This window comes from Trichechus manatus, unplaced genomic scaffold, assembly GCF_000243295.1.
Source record: "Trichechus manatus latirostris isolate Lorelei unplaced genomic scaffold, TriManLat1.0 scaffold00006, whole genome shotgun sequence".
Lineage (NCBI taxonomy): Eukaryota > Metazoa > Chordata > Mammalia > Sirenia > Trichechidae > Trichechus > Trichechus manatus.
Genome location: NW_004443942.1, coordinates 27,912,038 through 27,933,769, shown reverse-complemented (window position 1 = coordinate 27,933,769; position 21,732 = coordinate 27,912,038). Strand labels below are relative to the sequence as shown.

The 21,732-nt window shown below is 45.2% G+C and overlaps 1 protein-coding gene across 2 annotated transcripts in view; it reads right to left on the bottom strand.

Annotated features, from left to right (window-relative positions):
- The window catches only part of PRR5L (proline rich 5 like), a 92,743-nt gene that overhangs the window by 8,362 nt on the left and 62,649 nt on the right, over nt 1–21,732 (bottom strand). Inside the window, exons 6-8 of one of the 2 annotated variants that reach the window (XM_004369805.2) lie at nt 16,781–16,872; nt 5,524–5,664; nt 3,360–3,486 (exon numbers count right to left, since the gene is read on the bottom strand). In XM_004369805.2, coding sequence (XP_004369862.1) covers nt 3,360–3,486; nt 5,524–5,664; nt 16,781–16,872 — 360 coding nt within the window. The remainder of the gene's footprint in view (nt 1–3,359; nt 3,487–5,523; nt 5,665–16,780; nt 16,873–21,732) is intronic. The other variant, XM_023738400.1, reaches the window with a different exon arrangement.

The window sequence follows — 21,732 nt, the reverse complement described above, 5'->3', positions numbered from 1 at the left end:
TCCTCCCACAGGTCCTTCCCTTTGCCTAGGATAGTCTTCCATCTCTGTTTACACAGTTAACTTGTATTCATCCTTCAGGTGCCATAACAACTGTCACTTCCTCCAGTGAGCCTTCCCTGATTCCCTGGTCCAGGTGAAATCTCCCTGCCTCAGGCTCTGTGGCCCCATACTCCCCTGCTCAGAGCGTCTGTACACTGCTGAGTCATTGCCTATTGTTTGTGACTTCCCCACTCGACTGTGTGCTCAAGACGGCAGGGATGGGTCTGTTTTGTTCACTGACATATCTGCAGCACCTCACAAAGTACCTGGAATGGGGTTTCAATAAACAACTGTAGAAATACTAATCACTAAAAAAATAATCAAGAGGGTCATTTCCTTCCCTTTCTCCCCCCCCCCATCCCCCTCCAGCCAAGACAACTTTCACAGGCAAGGTTTGTTCTTGGTCCAAGAATAAAACCTAAGGCCTTTGCTTTGTAATTTGACAAAAGTGTGTTATGCTTATTTTAGCTAGAAAGCCAGGGGAAGGTGTCCACTCTGATATGGATTGAATTATGCCATCCAAAATATGAGTTGGAATACTAACCCCTACAGTTGTAGATGGGGCCCTGGTAGTGCAGTGGTTAAGAGCCTGGCTGCTAACCAAAAAGGTCTGCAGGTAGAATCCACCAGCTGCTCCTTGGAAACCCTATGAGGCAGTTCTACCCGGTCCTATAGGGTCACTATGAGTCGGAATCAACTCAACGGCAACAGGATACTTGTAGATATAATCTAATGTAGTGTAATATAAATTACCTTCCATCTACTCTAATATAATCACCTTCCATAATACAATCTAATGTAATATAATAAATCAATCTGTTGAGGTCTTACCTGTGTAGGGTGGATCCTAAACCTAATCACTTCCGAGTTATATGAAGAGCAGCAGGAAGACAGATGCCATATGAAGATAGCCAAGGAACCAAGGAATGGCTAGGCCTACCAACTACAAAGAAATTGACACGGCTGAGACCCTGATTTGGACTTTTAGCCTCCAGAACTGTGAGAAAATGTCTGTTCTTTAAAGCCACCCCCCTGTGGTTATTTCTGTTACAGCAGCACTAGGAAACTAAGACACCCACTTAGAGTTAAGTCCTCACTGAAGAAACTTCCAAACTGACTCTTGTTTCTGGCATTAGGTCCAGGTGGCGGTGGAGATGTCCCTGTCATGGCCCAGGTAACCTGCTGGTGTCCTGACATCTGCCCGGATCCTGTCTCCTTAACCTAGGTGAGCAGAGCCAGTTGAGTGAGCCGAAGCAGGAAAGAGAGCTCTGGGGAGGCAGTGGCAACATGGGCCAAGGCAACATGCCACCCCCCCTCCCCCACCACCGCTGCTCTGGCCTGAGGAGGGCCAGAGACCATTTTCCTACAGCTGCCATTTCAACTCCGGCTTGTTCCAGCTCCAGGGTAGAATAAGTGAGTGAGCAAGAGACGCAGGAAGAAGAATCTGGCAAGGAGCAGGCTCGGGCCAGCACTTCCAGTTTGTGGTGGCTGTGGTGAAACCTGTGTCTCCAGAGAAACATGAACGAGCCCAAGAAAACTGCCAGACTGCCCTGCCTTCTCTGTGGTAGAGAGGCCCCAGGAAGGGGCAGGAACCTCGCTGGAGGCTGCTTCTTTCCCTTTTCTTTGAGAAGAGGAGACAACAGGTTCCAAATCTGAGTGATCTATTTCCATCTTTGCACCTCTCTGTGGTGCTGGCCTTGGGCTACAATTGCCTGCCATCCATCCAGCAAATATTTGAGTGCCTATTATGTGCTGGGCACCACCCCAGTTGTGGGATTAGAACAACGAACATAAAATTCCTGCCTGTTGGGGGTTTACACTTCAAGTGTAACTGAGAAATGCCTTTTATTATAAGCCTTATTATATGGCTTTTCCCTCAATGTTACAGATTGAATTGTGTCCCCCAAAAAGATATGTTGAAGTCCTAACCCCCAATACCTGTGAATGTAACCTTGTTTGGAAATAGGGTCTTTGAAGATGTTGTCAATTAAGTTAGCATGAGGTCATACCGGAGTAGGATGGGTTCTAATCCAGTATGAGTGGTGTCCCATAAAGAGAAGAAGAGGTATAGAGACAGGGAGACATAGAGGGAAGACACCTATGTGAAGACAGAAGCAGAGATGTGGGGTGATACAGCTACAAGCCAAGGAATGCCAAGGGTCTCTGGCTGTCACCAGAAGCTAGGAGACAGGCGTGAACAGACTCTCCCTCAGAGCCCTCAGAAAGAATCAACACAGGAGCTGATTTCTGACCCCTAGCTTCCAGAACTGTTGTTGTTGTTGTTAGGTGCCGTTGAGTTGGCTCTGACTCATAGCGACTCTATGCACCACAGAACAAAACACTGCCCGCTCCTGTGCCATGCTCACAATCATTGTTATGCTTGAGCCCATTGTTGCAGCCACTGTGTCAGTCTACCTCCTTGAGGGTCTTCCTCTTTTGCTGACCCTGTACTTTACCAAGCATGATGTCCTTCTCCAGGGACAGATCCCTCCTGACAACATGTCCGAAATATATAAGATGTAGTCTTTCCACCCTTGCTTCTAAGGAGCATTCTGGTTGTACTTCTTCCAAGACACTTCCAGAGCTATGAGACAATAAATTTCTATTCTTATAAGCCACCCAAAGTACCAAACACTTGGTACTTTGTTCCGGTGGCCAGAGGAAACCAATATACCTGTCTCATCTCTGATTTCATTGAGAAAAGGAACAGAATCGCTTCATCTCTAGATTCTCCAGGGAGCCTAGCACAGTGCCTGGCACTCACTAACGCCAGCTTTACTGTCACTGAGGAAACCCCCGACAAGATTTGTCCCCAAAGCCAGGAGCTCCTTTCCTTGCTGCCAAGGCCCTGGCAGAACCTACAGAAACAGAGCAGGAACAGCAGCTCAATACCATCTGGTCACACTCACAGTGAGCCTGCGCTGGCCGCATATTCCATGCTGCTTCCTAAGTGTGAGAGAAGTCCATCATGGGCAGGTTTTCCACTCAAGTGGGGGAAGGGGTGCAGTCAAGGCAGTTTCTGGTATTCAATACAGGAAAATGAACCCCCAAGCACACAAAAAAGATCCAAGCCACTGCTCAGAGATGCAGATCAGACAAGCACCAACTATCACCGAGGCACGGTTTTAGTCCTCGGGGAGGAATCCCTGAGAGGCAGGATACTGGGACACAGGCGGGACCGTGAGTGATTAAAATGCACAGATTTGCAAGGGACCCGCATCAGAAGCAAAGGGCTTGCACATACCCGGTGCTCAGTGAAACGTACAGAGCTGGTATCATTACCTGGAAAGCTCCTGGCAACCCGAGAGCAATGCCCTTACCCAGCATGTACGTGGGGCCTGAGAAGCCACGGTCCTCGCTGAGGCCAAGGAAAGGAGAAACCACTTGCTTCACCAGCTCCTCCAGCTGCAAGTAACTCTCAGTTGGGCCTGTGGGCTCGTGAACACTCTGGAAATGAACATCCAAAACAGACAAAGGTCAGTCGAACTCTCCACAGCCAGCTTGGCAGTTAGTCAGCATATTCTGATTATCCTCCCACTACGTACAGGTGGAGTCCCTGGGTGGTACAAACAGATAACGTGCTTGCCTGCTAACCAACAGGTTGGAGGTTCGAGTCCACCCAAAGGTGCCTCAGAAGAAAGCCCTGGTGATCTATGTCCAAAAAATCAGCTATTAAAAACCCTGTGGAGCACAGTTCTACTCTGACGCACATGGGGTCACCATGATTCGGAAATGACTCGACGGCAACTGGTTTTAATGGATATTATGTGTGCAGTACAAAGGTCGGCTGGTGGTAGGTGCATTTCATTATACAGAGACAGGTCCTCCTGTGGAACCATCAGCTGGTGATAGTCCTCACCTGACAGGCTAGATCAATTCTCCTTCCAAACAAACACCCCAAAGGAATCACCTCTCATCCCAAAACATTTATAAATAGGAGGGTGGAAGCCCAGCCCTCCTTTTCTGACCTTCCTATCAGAACCCCCAAAAGCTCCTTTTCTAGATTCTTATCCAAGATCCAGGCTCTAATTTATGCTTCGCAGATGCAAGCTGCACACATTCTTCTCTTCTACCCCGCCTCTTCTCTTCTATAAAATTGACCTGGCATTCCAGCCAATGACACCTACCCTCATCTATTAGACAACACCTCCTCCTTCCTTCCTTCCTCCGACACTACAGGAAAGGAGGAGAATGTCCAGAACAACAGCCCGAGCTCAGAGCCAGAGGAGAACAGCCGCTGGGGGCCGGGGGTCAGAGCTCCGTACTTGCATTCCATCCCTGCTGTGAGGACGGCGTGGAGTCACCACCAGCCTGAGCAAGGATGAAACCTTCCTCCTGAGGAAGGGCTCAGAGTTGATGCTGCATCATCTTGTTAGAGCTGGGAGCAGAGTTCTCTAAGAATTGCGCATGCTTACCCGTGGCTGAGGCTATGTTTGTACTACTTGATCCCACTCAAGGTTATAGCTGACAGAGCAAAGGGGAGTCATCTACCCCAAGCTAGGAGGAAGTAGAATGTTGTCTAACACTTACTAGCGGAGAGACCTTAGGCAAGCACCTACACTTCTTAGGTTTCAGTTTCCTCATCTGTAAAATGGAAATAACAGCAATGCCCACCTTATAAGGTGGTGGTTTGGATTATTTGATTAATAAAACAATACACTTACAGTACTTGGACTGTGCCTGGCATATAGCTAGGAACCAATAAATGTTAACTCATATTCCTACTGTTGATTTAGAATTGGGATTGAGGGATACTAAGCAAGTATCCAGAAAGTCTCTTAGTAGAAAAGATGTAAACACATGAGCTGTGGGATGCTCCGTTCAATAAGGTGCAAACTAAAGCACTGAACACAATTCTGCAGAGAGAGATACCAAGTCTTAGAAAGACCAGGCAAGGCCAGGAGAAGCATTAACAGACAGAAAGAAGGAAGACGGATATAAGTAGAGACCAAGACCATGCTGCCTGACATGGTCTTGCTTCTGGTAGCAGGCCCTCATGAAGCCCATCTGCCCTGGCAACCTTCCAAAAAGTTCCTGGTCTGCCTTAAGCTAGACTGAAGTGGGTTTTTTGTTGTTCCTTGCAACTTGTAGCCCCCTGATGTAACTGGAGAGAAGAGTGTCCACTTCCTGAATGACTGAAATGGGTTTTTTGTTGTTCCTTGCAACTTGTAGCTCCCTGATGTAACTGGAGAGAAGAGCGTCCACTCCCTGAATGACAGGACTATGCTTCTTTCACAACCCACTGTGATCTCAGCACCGAGCACAGTGCCAGGGACCTACAGGATACTTAATGCATGTACATCAAATGAACAAATGAACCAAGGAACACAGACTAATAAACTAAAGAATACTAAAGTAAGCAAAGGTGGTTCCCGGCACTGTGGTCATTTGGTCCCTCTCCCCTTGTCCCGAAGTGGCAGTCCCCTCCCTCCTTCCCTTGGTGTCGGGACCATGTATAAGGCCACATCCACACCAGGGCCTCACCTGCAGGATAAGCAGCATCTGGACAATGGACGAGGGCAGCTTGGACTGGGCTAATGGCAGCAAGTCGCCCAGCTTCACCTTCAGCAGGACCAGATCTCGGAAGCCCAGCAGGGAGATTTGGCGGATGGTCAGCTCCTGGCCCTGGAGAGGGGAGAGGCGGGAGGGCCTGTAGGTAAGAGCTTGTTATATCAGCCACCAATCTCATGGGGTTCAGGACAATGAATATTTACAGAGCATCCAAGATGGGACCTCTGCAGAGCCCCATGGGGCTGTCAAAATAGAAGACTCAGTCCCTGCCCTCTGGGAGGTAAAGCTCTTTTTTAAGATCAGACATAAAGTAACTTGCCTAGATGACCAAAAGATGATACAAGACACATATAATAGGGGTCATGGTGTCCTAAGTACTGAGTGATCAGGAAGGAGGAAGAGATGGGAAGACAGGGAGAAACAAGAGAAAATATGGCCACCAGGGCCCTACATTCAAGTGGAACTGCCCCATAGGGTTTCCCTGGCTGCTGACCTCGTTCAACTTCATTCATTAAATATTTGAGCCCCTATCATATGCCAGGAGCCCTGGTGGCAAAGTGGTTAAGAGTTCAGCTGCTAATCAAAAGTTCAGCAGTTTGAATCCACCAGCTGCTCCTTGGAAACCCTATGGGGCAGTCCTACTCTGTCCTGTAGGGTTGCTACGAGTCGGAATTGACTCGATGGCAATGGTTTTGGTTTCAGTTTTTACAGCACACAACAAAAATCGGTTGCTCTTGGTGAAGCCAAAGATATCATTAGGGTACCCTCCCAAACAAGACTTAGCTTCCCATCTCCCAAGTCTGCCAAAGTTTAAGGAAGCTTTACATTTCCTGTAACTCCTTAGTGTTTTATAAAATTGAGGGCAAGACATGAACCATGGCCTCATCTACCCTGAGATCAGAAGAACTAGATGGTGCCCAGATATCACTACTGACCATTCTGATCACAGCCACAATATATGGATCCTCAAAGAATGGGAGAAAAATGTAGAACAGAACCTCAAATGCTTAAAAAATTCAGACTTACTAGACCAGCTGAGACTGGAGGACTCCCTGAGACTATTACCCTGAGTTACTCTTTAAACCTTGAACCAAAACAAACTCAAGGTCACCTTTTAGCTAATTAACAGATTGGCTCACATAATAAAGAATAACACCTGTGAGTACTGTGCTCTTTCAAAAAATCATCTATATGAGACAAAATGGTCAACAATTACTTTAAAACAAAGATGAGAAGGTAAGGGGACAGGGAAGCTAGATTAATGGAAACATTACAACTAGAACGGAAATAATGAGAATGTCTATGCATTGTGAAGAATGTACCCAATGTCACTGAACAATCTGTGTAAAAATTGTTGAATGGGAAACTAAACTGCTGTGTAAACTTTCACCAAAAACACAATAAAATATCATTTGAAAAACGTAATTCAGCTAGCAATCAAATACAAAAAAGAAAAACACAGGCATCCCCAGGCATGCCATCTCTGCATCCCTCTCAGCCCCTAGGGGTGGAATATCCAATAGTATAAGCACCAGGCTTACCTTGCTTACCAGATCATCTGTATGAACAATTTCACTACAGATTAGTAAGTGAGCACAAGTAAGCCCGTGCTTATACTGCTTACTGGGTCATCCAGCCCTGTTAGGGACTGTAAATTTGAAAAGAGGCTTTGATTCCGTAGGAAGGTGCTGTGGGGTTGGGAGAGATATGTCAGGAATATGTAGAAACAGACTCTTTGATGTGGTGAAAAAAAGTGAAATTGTTCACTACAGATGATCTGGTAAGCAAGAAAAGCACCATGCTTACCCTGCCTATTAGATGATCCACCCCTGCCAGTCCCCTCTCCCAAAAGACACACACAACCACCACCCATGCCTTATGGGCTCGGTTTAACCACTCCCCTCTGTGTTGCCTTCCCTGGTACCCTCAGTGGCAGTGATCTGCACCCCCTTTTCCTTTCCAAGGTCCTGCAATTTCTATTTTCTACACCACATCCCAGCACTCGGCACTGACTGCCTTGTCTCATACTTATCTATACTCCTGCTTTATTTCCAGGGCTCCTTTCGTTTTACCAAGATAGAAAACTGAAGGCAAAGTTCCACCCCACTGAACAGAGTTGTTGTATGCTGTCAAGCTGATTCTGACTTACAGCATGTGACAGAGTAGAACTGCCCCAGAGGGCTCCCCAGGCTGTAATCTTTACCGCAGCAGATCACCAGGTATTTTCTCCTGTGGAGCTGCTGGTGGATTTGAACTGCCGACTTTTCCGTTAGCAGCCGAGTACTTAACCATTGCTCCACCAAGGCTCCTTTTGAACACAGTAGGCACTCAAAAACATACTTGTCAAATAAGAAAGAAGGTCTCATGAAGACACTTAAACCCACAGGAGCTGTAAGAAGGACCTAATTGGACTAGTAGGCACCTCAGGAGACGTTGTTACCAGTAGGGAGAACCCCTAACTCAGTGGTTCTCAAAGTGGGGTCCCCGGACCAGCAGTATCAGTGTCGCCTGGGAAATTGTTAGAAATACAAATTCTCAGCCCCACTCCACATCTACGAAACCAGAAACTCTGGAGTGAGGCCCAGAGTCTGAGTTTACCAAGCCTTCCAGATGTCTGATACATTCCCACCAACCCACATGATCAAAGGCCCCAGGCTGAAATCATTCTGGACTTTGAACAGAAATTCTTCGGCAGTGAAAAAACATTTCACTGGCATCTGGGAAGAACTACGACTGCTTCCCCCAGCCACCTTCCTGGGAGACCAGATGCTATCACAAAACAACACTGCGTGGACCTGCTGACTGGAGACCATCTGACATCACCCAGGCAGTGCTGCTGTGAGAAATGCTTGCTAACGTGTAATTTATTCACTAACAAGGCACAGAGCTTGTCATGCAGTATGTGTTCAATAAATACTGCTGTTGAATCAAATGCCATTTTCTCCCTTCAAGAGCACTGTTTAATGTAGCTTCATTATTTTGTTCCTTGTTATAAAAGTAATCCATTCACATATTACAAACCTATATAATGTAATCCACTGTAATCTGGTATCATGAGATAACCAAAACCGTACTTTACGGCTTTGTAAATATTTCTCCAGATATTTTTCTTTCTATACCATTTAAAAAGAATTTACAAATGGAGCTAGCACCATGTTGAATGCACTAAATAAGTTATTTAATTACAAGGCACTTTTACTTGGTTTTATTCTTTCAATATCCCTATAAAGTTGGACAATTAGCATTATCCCTGTTTGATGGATAAGGGTATTGAAGCACCACGTGAGAACCAGGACTCTTTGGTACCGTATGATACTAGAAGCTGATAAACCAAAAAAACCAAACCTGGTGCTGTCGAGCTGATTCCAACTCACTGTGACCTCATGTGTTACAGAGAAGAACTATCAGCGTTTTCTTGGCTGTAATCTTTATGGAAGCAGATCACCAGGCCTTTCTTGCTCAGAACCATTGGGTGGGTTTGAATCGCCAATCTTTAGATTAGTAGTTATAAAAATGGTGGCATGGGGGCAACAGCATCTGACCTCCTGTAACTTCACAAAACGGAGAGAGAATCACCATCAGCATCACCCAAGCCTGATTCCTATGAAGTGGAGGTCAGACATACCTCCACCCTCCAACATTTTTAACAAATTCTGACACCAGCTGTCCCTCCCATGGCACTCTCTGCTACTCTGCTGGGTTCGATAATTCGTTGCAATGGCCACACAGAACTCATAGACAATACTGATGATTATGGTGTTCACTAGGGAAGTAACAGGTTACAATTCAAGATACAATTCTTTGATCAGGACAGCCTCTTCTCAGCCGTGACCATAGGCAGGCCTCTCTCCGGCCCTGGGCTCCTCTGCCTGGCCTCCACCCTGCTCGGGCAAGTGTTAACAAAGCTCTTTAGCTCTGCCAGTAAGTGCCAGGAGGCACCCCACTCTGCCAGTAAGCCTCAGCCCAAAGGCACTTAGCTCTCTCATACCATGGGTCAGCACACCCACTGTAACTGCCTTGCTCTGTGGGTCGGGAAGCACATTGAGCCATCTCATGCCTGTCTCCTGGTTCTTTTGCTGCCATTTCTCTGCTGCCACTTCTTGCCATCTCCAGTGTTACAGCTCTGTCTCCTGGGTCTAGGAGGTTCCAATCTCAGGGACCCCATCTCCAAAGGACGTGCTCCACTCCTAGCTCTTCTTTCTGATGGTAGTGAGGTCCCCTCTCCTGCTCTGGGATTGGCTCTCTTTTAACCCTAGCAGGATGGTAAAACTGACCAATCCCCTCATTATGGTTCCATACACCTTATTCGCATGGTCCCACCGCCCTCAGGGTTCCATGAACCTTATTTGCATTAGCAGCAAGCTGTCCAATCCCCTTGGTGGACCACAAGCACCTTATTTGCATAGCCCTACACAGTCATTGTGTGGGACTCACAAAGACTATGGCTAACAAGGCCAGATTAAGTAATTCACTGCACCGCAGTAGTTTACTGCAAACCACTTGCGCCAGCCACCCAGAGATTTCTGGAAGCTGATAGGACATATCTAATTTTTTGTTCACTAGTGAACAAAAGTAAAGTGATATAAAAATAGAAATGTTTGATTTAAACTACAGGAGGTGGGGAAAGAGAAAGAAGACTGGAGCTGGCAAACTTGTAGAAACAGCAATTTTAGGGTAAATGGAAGATTCCAATTCTAGAACCTTCTGCCCTGTTAGGTCACTTCACAGAACTGACTTTCCAAGAATTCTCTACAAGGCCATCAGGGCATCTAGAGGGACTCTCCATTCCCCATTACTGCACTTCAGACAGAGACGATGTTGGCTGGCTTGCACTTTTGGTTTTGGTTTTGTTCTGAAATCATAACAAAAAAGATATTCATAGGAAAAGATTAAAACAGTCCAGAAGAAGGGCTTGAGGTGAACAGTAGACGTCCTCTTCCCCTAATCTCTTGTTCTTCCTCCACGGGGGTAACCACTCTTTTTTTTCCCCTCGTTTACCACGTGGGTAAATATTTTTCTTTCCTTTTTGTTTGTTTTTGCCAATTCAACTTTTTTTTTTCAGGTGTACAATTTAATGACATCAATTACATTAATCATGTTGTGCAACTCCCACCCATAATCACTGCCACATTCTCTATCACCATAAACAAAAACTCACTGCTTCCCAAACAATGGCTCTCCCTCCCCTCTCCTCCCACCTCTTGTAACAACTAATACACTTTGATCTCTATTCATTTGCCTGCCTATTCTTGTTATTTCACATAAGTGAGATCATACAGTATTTGTCCTTTTGTGATTGACTTATTTCACTGAGTAAGGTTTTTGAGGTTCATCCATGTTGTAGCAACTATCAGGATTTCATTTCTCTTTATGGCTGGGTAGTATTCCATTATATGCATGTACCACCTTTTGTTTATCTGCTCACCCACTGATGGATACTTAGGTGGTTTCTGCCTTTTGGCTATTGTGAATAGTGCTGCAATTAACACCGGTGTACCTGTGTCTGTACGCTTCTCTGCTTTCAGGTGTCTCAGGTATATACCCAAGAAGTGGAATTGCTGGGTCATAAGGCAGGTCTATGTTTAACTTTTTGAGGAGATGCCAAAATGTTTTCCACAGAGTCTGCACCATTTTGCATTCCCACCAGCAATGGAAATGGGTTCCAATTTCTCCACATCCTTGCCAACATTTGTTATTTTCTGTTTTTTTTTTTTTTTTTTAAATCTTAGCCATCCTCGTGGGAGTGATACCTCATTGCGGTTTTGATTTGCATCTCTCTTAACAGCTAATGATGTTGAGCATTTTTTCTTGTGATTGTTGGCCGTTTCAATGAGTAACCACTCTTAAAGGTTTTTTTTATTAATATCTGGATTCTTCCAGAAAGTTTTTAATACATAAAATTATACATATAACCCTTTAAACACACATAGAAACTATACTTTTCCTACTGTTCTGCAATTTGCTTTTGTTTAACTTACTATATTTTGGACACCTTTTCATACCAGCACATACTGATCTGCCTCACTCTTCTTTAAGGCTGCAAGGCTGCAATATGAACGTATTCTACTTTACTTAACCAACCATCTCTCAACCAAGGTGCCTCCATCATTCTTCCTACAATACTGTAATAAAGATTTTCATCCATGTCTCTCTGGGCACTTTTAGCAGTGTATCCAGATTATACTCCCTCAAAACCAAACTGCTGGATCAAAAATATGCTTCTAAAAAGTCTTAAAAACCTAAAACCAAACCTGTTGCCGTCAGGTCGATTCCAAAAAGTCTTATAGATCCTGCCATATTGTCCTCCCAAAGGGTCGCATCAATGTATACTCCTAGCAGCAAGGTATGAGAGAGCCTACTTCACACCTACTGAGCAGATGATTTTCTAAGTAGGATGATTAAGAAAATACAGGTCATACCTCTGCTTAGGCAACTCCAAGGGGCTGCCTCAAAGCTTCCATTACAGCAGACATATGGCGAACGCTCAAAATCTACCCATTCCAAATCCATTTGCTTAATCCGTAACATGTGAGAAACAGATTGAAATAACTGGGTCATCAGCTGGGATTTCAACACCCTTTTATTGAACAGAGAATCATAATGATAATAATACTGATGATGACAGCAACTTTTTTAAAAACATTGTCAAGTGCTAAACTAAGTGCTTTTTGTATATTACCTTATTTAATCTTAACAACCCTGTAAAGTAGGTATTATTATTTTATAGAAGAAAACTGAGGCTCAGAGAGGTAAGGTTACCTTCCCAAGGTTACCAAGGAGGCATTGGTGGTTCAGTGAGAGAATTCTCACCTTCCATGCGGGAGACTCAGGTTTGATTCTTGACCAATGCATCTCATGAGCAGTGACAACCCATCTGTCAGCGGAAGCTTGGGTGTGGCTGTGATGCTGAACAGTTTTCAGCGGTGCTTCCAGGCTAAGATGGACTAGGATAAAAAGCCTAGTGATCTGCTTCTGAAAATCAGCCAATGAAAAATCTTATGGATCAGAACGGTCCGATCTCCAACCAAGCATGGGGGTGGCGTGGAACCAGGCAGTGTCCTGTTCTGTTGTGCATGGGGTCACCATGAGTCTGGGGCTGACTTGACAGCTGCCAACAAGTGGTGGAGGGAGGGCTTGAACCCAGGTCCGTCTAACTTTTAAGGCTCATGCTCTGAACCACTCTGTTCTTTTTAATTTTTTTAAATAATACTTTATTGTGTTTTTGGTGAAAGTTTACACAGCAAAATAGGTTTCCATTCAACAATTTCTATGCAAATCATTCAGTGACATTGGTTACATTCTTCACAATGTATCAACATTCTCATTATTTACATTTTGATTGTTCCATTTCCAGTAACCTAGTCTTCCTGCCCCCTTACCTTCTCATCTTTCCTGTAAAGTAATTGTTGACCATTAGGTCTCATAGAGATGACAACTCTGTTCTTCTTGGGCGATAGGTCCCATCCCCAGCTTCTCCCCCAGGCTGTTCTGCCACCATCACCCCTTCACCTGAAATACCAGCAGTCATTTGGATATAGACAAGGCATGGTTAGTGATCGTATTCGCCCTGGAGAAGATGAAAGATTTTGCCTTGGGAGCTTCCAAGCTCAACCTTAAATACTACACGCTCACAAGAAAAGCCTAGATTTATAAGTAACCAGAGAGGCATGTTGAACCAGTGCCCGGCCTACTGGGTTTGAAGGCAAGCTGACTTGGGCCCAGGACAGGAACATAGCATAGTATTTGCATAAGAACTGGCTCCAACATCATGCATCATTAATCCCACCGAGGCACAGGGCTTTATCTTGAGAACCCCTTGCTGATCCTCAAAGTCATAAAGTCCACAATCTGCTCTCCCATCCTGGCAGGAAGTAGTATTATGGGAGGGTGTGGGGTACCCAGTTTACACCAGCCTGCCGTATAAACAAGTTAATGGTTTCTATCTGAGAAGATTATTTGGGGCCATTAACCGGGACATGGAAACTCTGGTAGCGTAGTCGTTAAGTGCTACAGCTGCTAACCAAAAGGTTGGCAGTTTGAATCCACCAGGCACTCCTTGGAAACTCTATGGGGGCAGTTCTACTCTGTCCTATTGGCTCGCTATGAGTCAGAACCGACTCGATGGTAATGGGTTTGGTTGTTTTTTATTTTTAACCAGGATACTGACTTGTTACCAGGCCTAGTCATCGCTTCAGCCCAGAGTGAATCAGAGAAGGAGTTCATACTAACCCAGAATGAGCAATTCTGTTGTTTTAGGCCGGAAAAAAAGTATAACAAAACCCAGCTTGTTTCCTCACAACCCCAGTCCTCTAGAAACAGGAAGAAATGCATATCTATATTACTCAAAGTGTAATCTACTTTCCCTAGGCTAAGCACAAATAAAAAGGGAAAGCTAAAAGGATTCCATTCCATAAAAACCTGAGTATGATAGCCGGGGTCAGAACAAAAAAGGGAAGGAAGCGCAGTTTGTCTCCTTCTGGGTGCTCACAACAATCCTTGATGCCCAGGAGCTCTGCATCATCCCCACCTCTTCTCAATAGTCCCTATTCACAATATGAATTTATCTCACCCGTGCCCAGTCTCAGCTAACTGTATAAAACAGGGGTATTGTTATTGTTAGTTGCTCTCAAGTTGGCTCCAATTCATGGTGACCCCATGTACAACACAACGAAACATTGCCCGGTCCTCACCATCTTCACAGTTGTTGGTATACTAAGTCCATTGTTGGGGCCACCGTGTTATTTTGAGTGCTTTCCAACCTAGAGGGCTCATCTTCCAGCACTGTATCAGACAATGTTCTCTTGTGATCCACAGAATTTCCATTGGCTGAGTTTTGGAAGTAGATCACCAGGCCTTTCTTCCTAGTCTTAGTCTGGAAGCTCCGCTGAAACGTGTCTACCATGGGTGACCCTGTTGGTATTTGAAATACTGGTGGCATAGCTTCCAGCATCACAGCAACATGCAAACCACAGCAGTACAGCAAACTGACAGATGGGTTGTGGAAAATGGGTAGCACACTCAAATGTCCTTAGAGGTTGTCAGGGAAAGGGAGAAGCCAGCCAGGAGGAAGTAACAAACTACAGCAAAGAAGCACAGTTCAAGCAGGGGACGGGGGTAGCGTCAGGGTAGAGGGTTTCCATCAACTATTGCTAGATCTTATAACTTTTCAAAAGAAGCGAGACAGTAACCATCCTTAGACCTACACAACTGGGCTGCTCCCTACCTCTGAGTTTTAGAGGGTCGCTCTTGGCCCCCTCTGATATTCGGGAGACATGCCCACTCAGATCCTGCACTCCCCATTCTACACCTATTCTGGGTACCTGGACCTTGGAATTCCCTGCCCAAATGGCCCTAAGAGAAGACCCAGGCCTGCCCACCTCTATTTAGTTAAAATATAGACCACCCAGTTAAATTTGAATAAATTTTTAGTATAAATATGTCCCAACTATTGTATTAATTGTTGTTTCTCTAAAATTCAAATCTAAGTAGGCGTCTTGTATTTTTATTTGCTAACTCTGGCAACCCTAGCCCCCAGGTCTATCCTCCTAAGAGACGACCCAGCGCTGGCTGAGGGGCAACTATCGCGGGTAAGAGGAAGGTTTGTGGACACAGGGGTTAGACTGTCCACATAAGCAGACTCTCATGGTGGTGCAGGATGGAACTGGGATGACAGAGGAGTGGGCTGCAGGCCAGCAGCTTCTGTCTGTACTCTCGTATTAGAAATATCAGGGGCAGGTCTGAAACACGAAATGGGATCTTTAGGTACAACCTCCCAAATTTTAAATATCTGACATGTATTTAATGGAATTCCAAATTCCTTTCCAACACTATTCAGACCAAACAAAGTACATCTGCCCATCCCTATGGGGTAAGGTAATTTCCTGCCGTCACTAATTGCTGTGTTACTGTTTTGCTTCCCAAGACCGCACTTTAACAAAGTCCTTCTAGATACGAAGCTCTGACCCTAGTGGGAGTAGCAGAACAGTGAGCACGCTGCAGAGCGAGTGTGTGTGCGACAGCCATATATTCTGGAACAGAGTGTCTATTATTCAACCTCCCTTAAAACCAACTGCTGTCGAGTTGACCCAACTCATGGCGACCCCGTATGTATCAAGAGTAGAACTGGGCTCCCTAAGGTTTTCAAAGGCTAATTTTTCGGAAGTAGATTGCCAGGCCTTTCTTCTGACGCACCTCTGGGTAGACCCAAAGCTTCAACCTTTCAGTTGGCAGTGGAGCGCATTAACCATCTGCACCACCCAGGGACTCTTCAATCTCCTTTTGTTGTTGTTAGCTGCCACAGAGCCAGCTCCGACATGCGGTGACCTTCTGTGTAACGGAATAAAATGTTGCCTGGTCCTGCGCCACCCTCATGATCGTTGCTATGTTTGAGTCCACTGTTGCTGCTATTCTGTCAATCCATCTCCTTGAGGGTTTCCCTCGTTTCCACTGACTTTTTACTTTACCAAATATGATGTCCTTTTTAGCGATTGGTCCAACCTCCCTTAGGGGGTGGCTATTCTGACCTGGCAATGATCAGCCCTAATATTTGCCTCTGCAGAAGGGTGGAAGGAAATTAAAAGAAAAAAAAAAGGGCTGAGGTAGAATGAGCTGAGGTTACATAATAAGAATACTGAGCCCTAAAGAGACGTCGTTGGTCTTTTCCTCTAAATCCCTCACTTTATAGGGGATGAAATAGAACTATACCCAGAGAAGTTAAACAATTTTGCCCAAACACACGCTCTTGAACTCAAGCCTACCAATTCCTAGTGTAGTGCTCTTCCTACTACATCATGTGGCTTTACATCTTCAAGGATCCCTTCTGGAGGACACGATTTGGGAGAAAAGGGAAACTTGCTTAAAAATTGTGCTTCAAAAAGAAAAAAAAAAAGGAAGAAAGAAAGAAAAGAAAACAGTCTCACAGTCTCCCATCTTCTCTATTTCTGTAAAGTAAGGGGAAAAAAATAAACCACTCCAAGAATATAAAGGCATATTCAAAACCAAGCAGGGAAGAGAAGCCTACAAATTGCTAGTTATGCAGGCACTCTTCTTTGCTTGATCTTAGGTGCTAAATATAGAACCACGGAGCCCACAAAAGATCTTCAAGGTCTTCAACCAACTCAGTGCCCAGTCACCAGGTTCTCCCCCATTTACCAGGAGGCCCTTGGTTGCAAAGGCCAAGAAATAAGACAGATTGCTGAGGCCACAGGAGGTCATTCCCCAAGAGACTGACCTGAACTGGATAAAATATTGCCTGCAGGGTGGGGAGGGTCTCAGTGAAGAAGTGGTCCCAGACTTCAGCCAGAACCTCAATGCGATTTTCACCTACACAAGGATGAGAAGACGGGAGGGGAGAAAGAAACAGAAGAGCTTGTCATTATTTGCAGGCAGGGCTGGGCCACAGTGCCATCTCAAATATAAAGCTGCATATGCCAGAAAACTTGCAGCCAGGAGTTAAAGCCCCAGGTGGAGGGGCGAGGGACGGCGAGGTCCTCTTTCCTGGCCAAGACCACCAGTCATTCTCAAGAAAAAAAAATATTCAAAGTCTCCCAGTGATTCATGTAGAGATCTAAACTCTCCCTTCACTAATAAGACTTCACATGTGAGGAGGAGCTTTTGGAGTAGGGGGAGAGGAGAGAGCACTACTGTTATTTGATCTACAAGGTATTACTACAACGTGACGGATAATTTTATCTGTCCACTGGGGTAGGCTATGCTGCCCAGTTGTTCGGTCAAACACTAGCCTCGAGGTTGCTGTGAAGGCATTTTGTAGATGTGGTTAACATTTATATAGTCAGCTGACTTTAAGTAAAGGCTATAATTCTCAATAACATGGGTAGGACTCATTCAACTAGTTATAAGCCATAAGAGCAAAATCTGAGGCTTTTCAGAGAAGGAACTGATCCTCAAAACTGTAACATAGAATCCTTCCTGAATTTCCTGTCCACCAGCCTGCCCTACAAAATTTGGACTGACAGCCCCATAATCACATGAGCCAATTCCTTAAAATCAATCAATCAGTCAATCAGAGTCTGCTTATCTATTTATCTCTATATATCTATATATATAAACCCGGCTCAGCCAGTTGCTGTTGAGTCAATTCCAACGCGTGGTGAACCCATGCCTATCAGAGTAGAACTATGCTCCATAGGGTTTTCAATGGCTGATTTTTCAGAAGTAGATCACTAGGGCTTTAATTGCAAGGCACCTCTGGGTAGAATTGAACTGCCAACTTTTTGGTTAGCAGCCAAGTGCATTAACAGTCTGTACCACCCAGGGACTCTCTCTATATATGTTCTATTTCCTATTGGTTCTGCTTCTTTGGAGAAGCCCGATTGATACATACAGTAAATGTGGGATTAGATAGGAAACCTCAACTGGAAATATGCAGAAATGCCTTTCTATCCCCCAATCCAAAAAAGGGAGCTGAAATCTTAAAATCACATTAATTGCTATCATCACGTGAACAGTTACTACATTTTCAGGCACTTTGCTAGTTATCTGTAAGATATCTCATGAAATAGACTCTACTGTTCCCATTTTATAGGCTCAGAGAGGCCAAGTAACCAGCCCAAAGTCACACAGCTAGAACGCAGTCAGAGCTGGGATTCCAGAACCCATGCTCTTGACCAGCCTCATCCAGGGAGCTCATGTGCCCTGTTCTGTATTGCTTTGTTTTTTAAATCACTAAAACATAGGCTTTATTCTGGGTTTGAGCTGTCCGTTGAGGGAGGTAGAAAGAAGGTCTGGAAACTGTCACCTCCACCCACTGCTTTGCAGTCACTGGGAGGGCAGCATTCTTTGAAGAGGTCACCTGCAAAACACGGGACCCGCCTCCTGCCTCTGTGGTCACTCAACCCTAGGATCAGGAAACCTGACCTCTGGCCAAGCAACACCTCTAACCAGATGTACATGGTCACCCAATGCTACCGGAAGGCTGTGCGAGGGACTTTGCACCTGCAGGAAGGACGGATGCTCAAAGAGGGCCTGCACAGTGGGTGCTGTCTAATGACCTAGATAACAGAGGTGACTGAGCACTGTCTCTGCTCACTGGAGGCCAAAAAACTGGGTCGGCCAAGATGAGACACCAGGAGACATGTTTGGCAAAGCACTGCCAGTTCCACTGAACAACTCTTCAAAGACTCATTTAGCACTTCATCTATTAATTTAATGGACAATAAAAGCAGCGACTGGGGAGAGAGAAAAGAACAAGGGCGTGACTAGTAGCTAGCAGGGCCAAAGACATGCAGGTGTGGAGAGGTGAGAGTGAAATCCACTGGGGAAAAATGCAAATCCACAGCCCCCTCTACTTTCCCTTGCCAAGTGCTAATCACACTTCGCTGGAATCACCTACATATTCCTCTGTCTCCTTCACTAGAATGGGGGACGGCGCCTGGGCTCTGTCTTTCTGGTCACCGTTACATGTCTAGTGCTTAGCATGGTGCCAGACACAGCAATAAATCCATTTTTAAAGTCTTTGTTGAGCAGCAAGTACCAAGGGCAAGGGTTTTTGCAGATGCTAGGGCTGGTGAGTGGAAGGAGGTTACCATTTAACACAAACAGTACAGAACAGGACTTAACAGCCAGCTCAAACATTTTCCTCTGCTCTTAGGGTAAAAAAAATCTCTACAGCATTGGTCTACATAGCCTGGGAGGATCTGTCTCCTTCCGTGTCTTCTTCTTCTGTATTCACCTCAACCTTTGGACTATAACTATGTGGATTTTATTTCTGCCCCTCCCACTCACCATGCTCCCTCATGCCACAGGACATTTGCATGTGCTAGTCCCCCTGCAGGGACTGCTTTCCCTCCCTTTGTTGCCTAACCTGCTGCTGTGTGTCTTTCTAGTTCCAGGTGGAGCATCATTTCCACAGGAAAGTTTTCCCCCCTAGGTCAAATCCCCCTCCTATGGATTCTATTCTTAGTACTTGTCCTAGTTGCAGTTTTATATTTGGTGATGATTTGATTGATAATCTGTCTCCAGTCCCAGTTTGTGAGCTCCACAAGGACCTGTGATTCTATGATGGTTTGGATCATCACTGTGTCCCCAGGACTTAGCAAAGTACCTGGCACACAGTAGATGGTCAATAAATGTTGAGTGTATCAATCAATCACCATTCTCTTTTCAAATGGAGGCTATGCTAGTCCATTGCAGGGCAGGGTCAGGGGAGTCAAAAGGACCACCTGAAATGTTAGGTCACCCTGCTTCCTAAAACCAAGGCTAACCCCAATATCTGGATAGTATACCCCAAAAGGGAACAAAGGCAAGTCCAGTTCCTTTTGTTGACGGCTTTATCCTAAGCCTTTCAACACAGAGACAAGAGGGACCTTCCTGAAGGAGGAGAGGGAGAGGAGACTCCTGCAGGTATCTGGCACTACCTAGTTACACCTCCTTCACTACCAGGAAGAAAAGCCCATCAGCATGTGAGGTAATCTTCAACCCGGCAGCAGCAAGGCGCCTCGTGGGAACCTGGTCTAATTGCTGGCTGCAAACTGCAGAGAGTAATGGAGGTTTTGGAAAGTGTTCAGAGAAGAACGTCAGACAGACACAGGCTAACAAAACAGGCAGCCCTGGGGAAGAAAGGAGTTGAAGGAAGGAGGTGACTTCACCTACAGAGACAGCCCACAAGGGTTAAGACTTAGTTCCCGCAAAGATGGAGGGGGTTTGAATGGAAGGTTCTAGATGACTGTCCTATAAAAACTGTCCTCTAATGTACCACAGGAGTTTAGATCACCAGAGGAATACAGGATAGGTATAAAAATCTTCCAAAAAGGTCAGGGTCATTAAAGTTCTAGAAAAAAGGTTACTGAACCATGGTAACATGGATTCTTCTCTCAGAAGAGAGCAAAAAATGGACATAAGCTGCTGCCAGTCCCTTCTGCAGCAACAGGCAGGGATGTACATATTTAAAAACAAATATGTAAATAAAGGGATGTTTGTCCAGCAGTAGAAGGCTGGGTCATATCTGTGGCCTTCAAACTTTATTTTATAGCAAGGGAATCCTTTTTACCACCCCGCCCCCCATCCCCCCAAAACAAAATCTTGCTTGGAATTCTAACATATAAAATTAAAAAGCAGAGATGATCTGGTTGAAGATGTGAAAGCCCCTTCACTGTGCAGAAAGGGCCCTGAGACTAGAGGAACCCGGACAGAAGAACCTGGCCTGGCACTGTGTCGTCGTTCTCTGGGGCAGAAGCACAGAAGCCCACGTGATCTCTGTTCATCCCATCTGGCTCTGTTTGTGAGTTATCACTCTGCATGTATCTGTGTTGCTGTCATTTAGGTGATAGACACTCAAACTCCCCCTTTGAAGGGCACTTGAATTTCCAACTTGACTCGGTACATTTTTCATAAAGCTGCTTTTCCACATTTCCAGGAGCATTTAGTAACTCCCCCCTTGACTTCATTACTTAAATACGAATAACGTGGCCAGGGAAAATTTTCTTTTCCTATCCTTGCTAGGCAGCAACCATCTTCCACACCTGTGTGCTGGCTTGATTGCAAAATGCCAAAAAGCCACTATACTAAGTTCCTAGTCAAAACAAGTCACTTAAAAATAAGGCCTTGGGCTAACTGGATATTTATAAGGTTGATATTGTCACAGGATAGATATATTCAGGGGAAATAAGGCTACAGGTTCAGCCAACTCTCAAATATTCAGAGGTTACTTTTCTAACATCTATTCTTCCAAAGGTTTGGTGAGCACCTGTTGTGTGTCAGGTACTGGAACTTTCCAGTTGTCAGCTTCTCATTTTTCTTCCTGCTCTGTCTTTCTAGGACCCACTTCACTAATCTCTTTCTCAGGGAATGGGAAGAAAAAAGGTGATGATATGAAACCTAGTTAAGTTTGAGTCTGGAAGTAAGTCTGACCTACAGAAATGAGATCCATAGGCTACAGTAGAAAAAAAAAGAAGGAGCCAGTTCGTGTACCTATTACACGCCAGGTATAATGCTACTCCAATTATGCACCTTACACTCCCTACAACTCCTGGTCCCATTTTATCATTTTAATAAGTGATAAAAACCAAGGTGAAGAGAAGCTAATGACTTGCCAAAAATCATCCAACAAGTAGGTGGCAAACAAAGATCAAGACCCAGACTGGTGGGAGTTAACAGCAGACCCAGACTGGTGGGAGTTAACAGCAGACCCAGACTGGTGGGAGTTAACAGCAGACCCAGACTGGT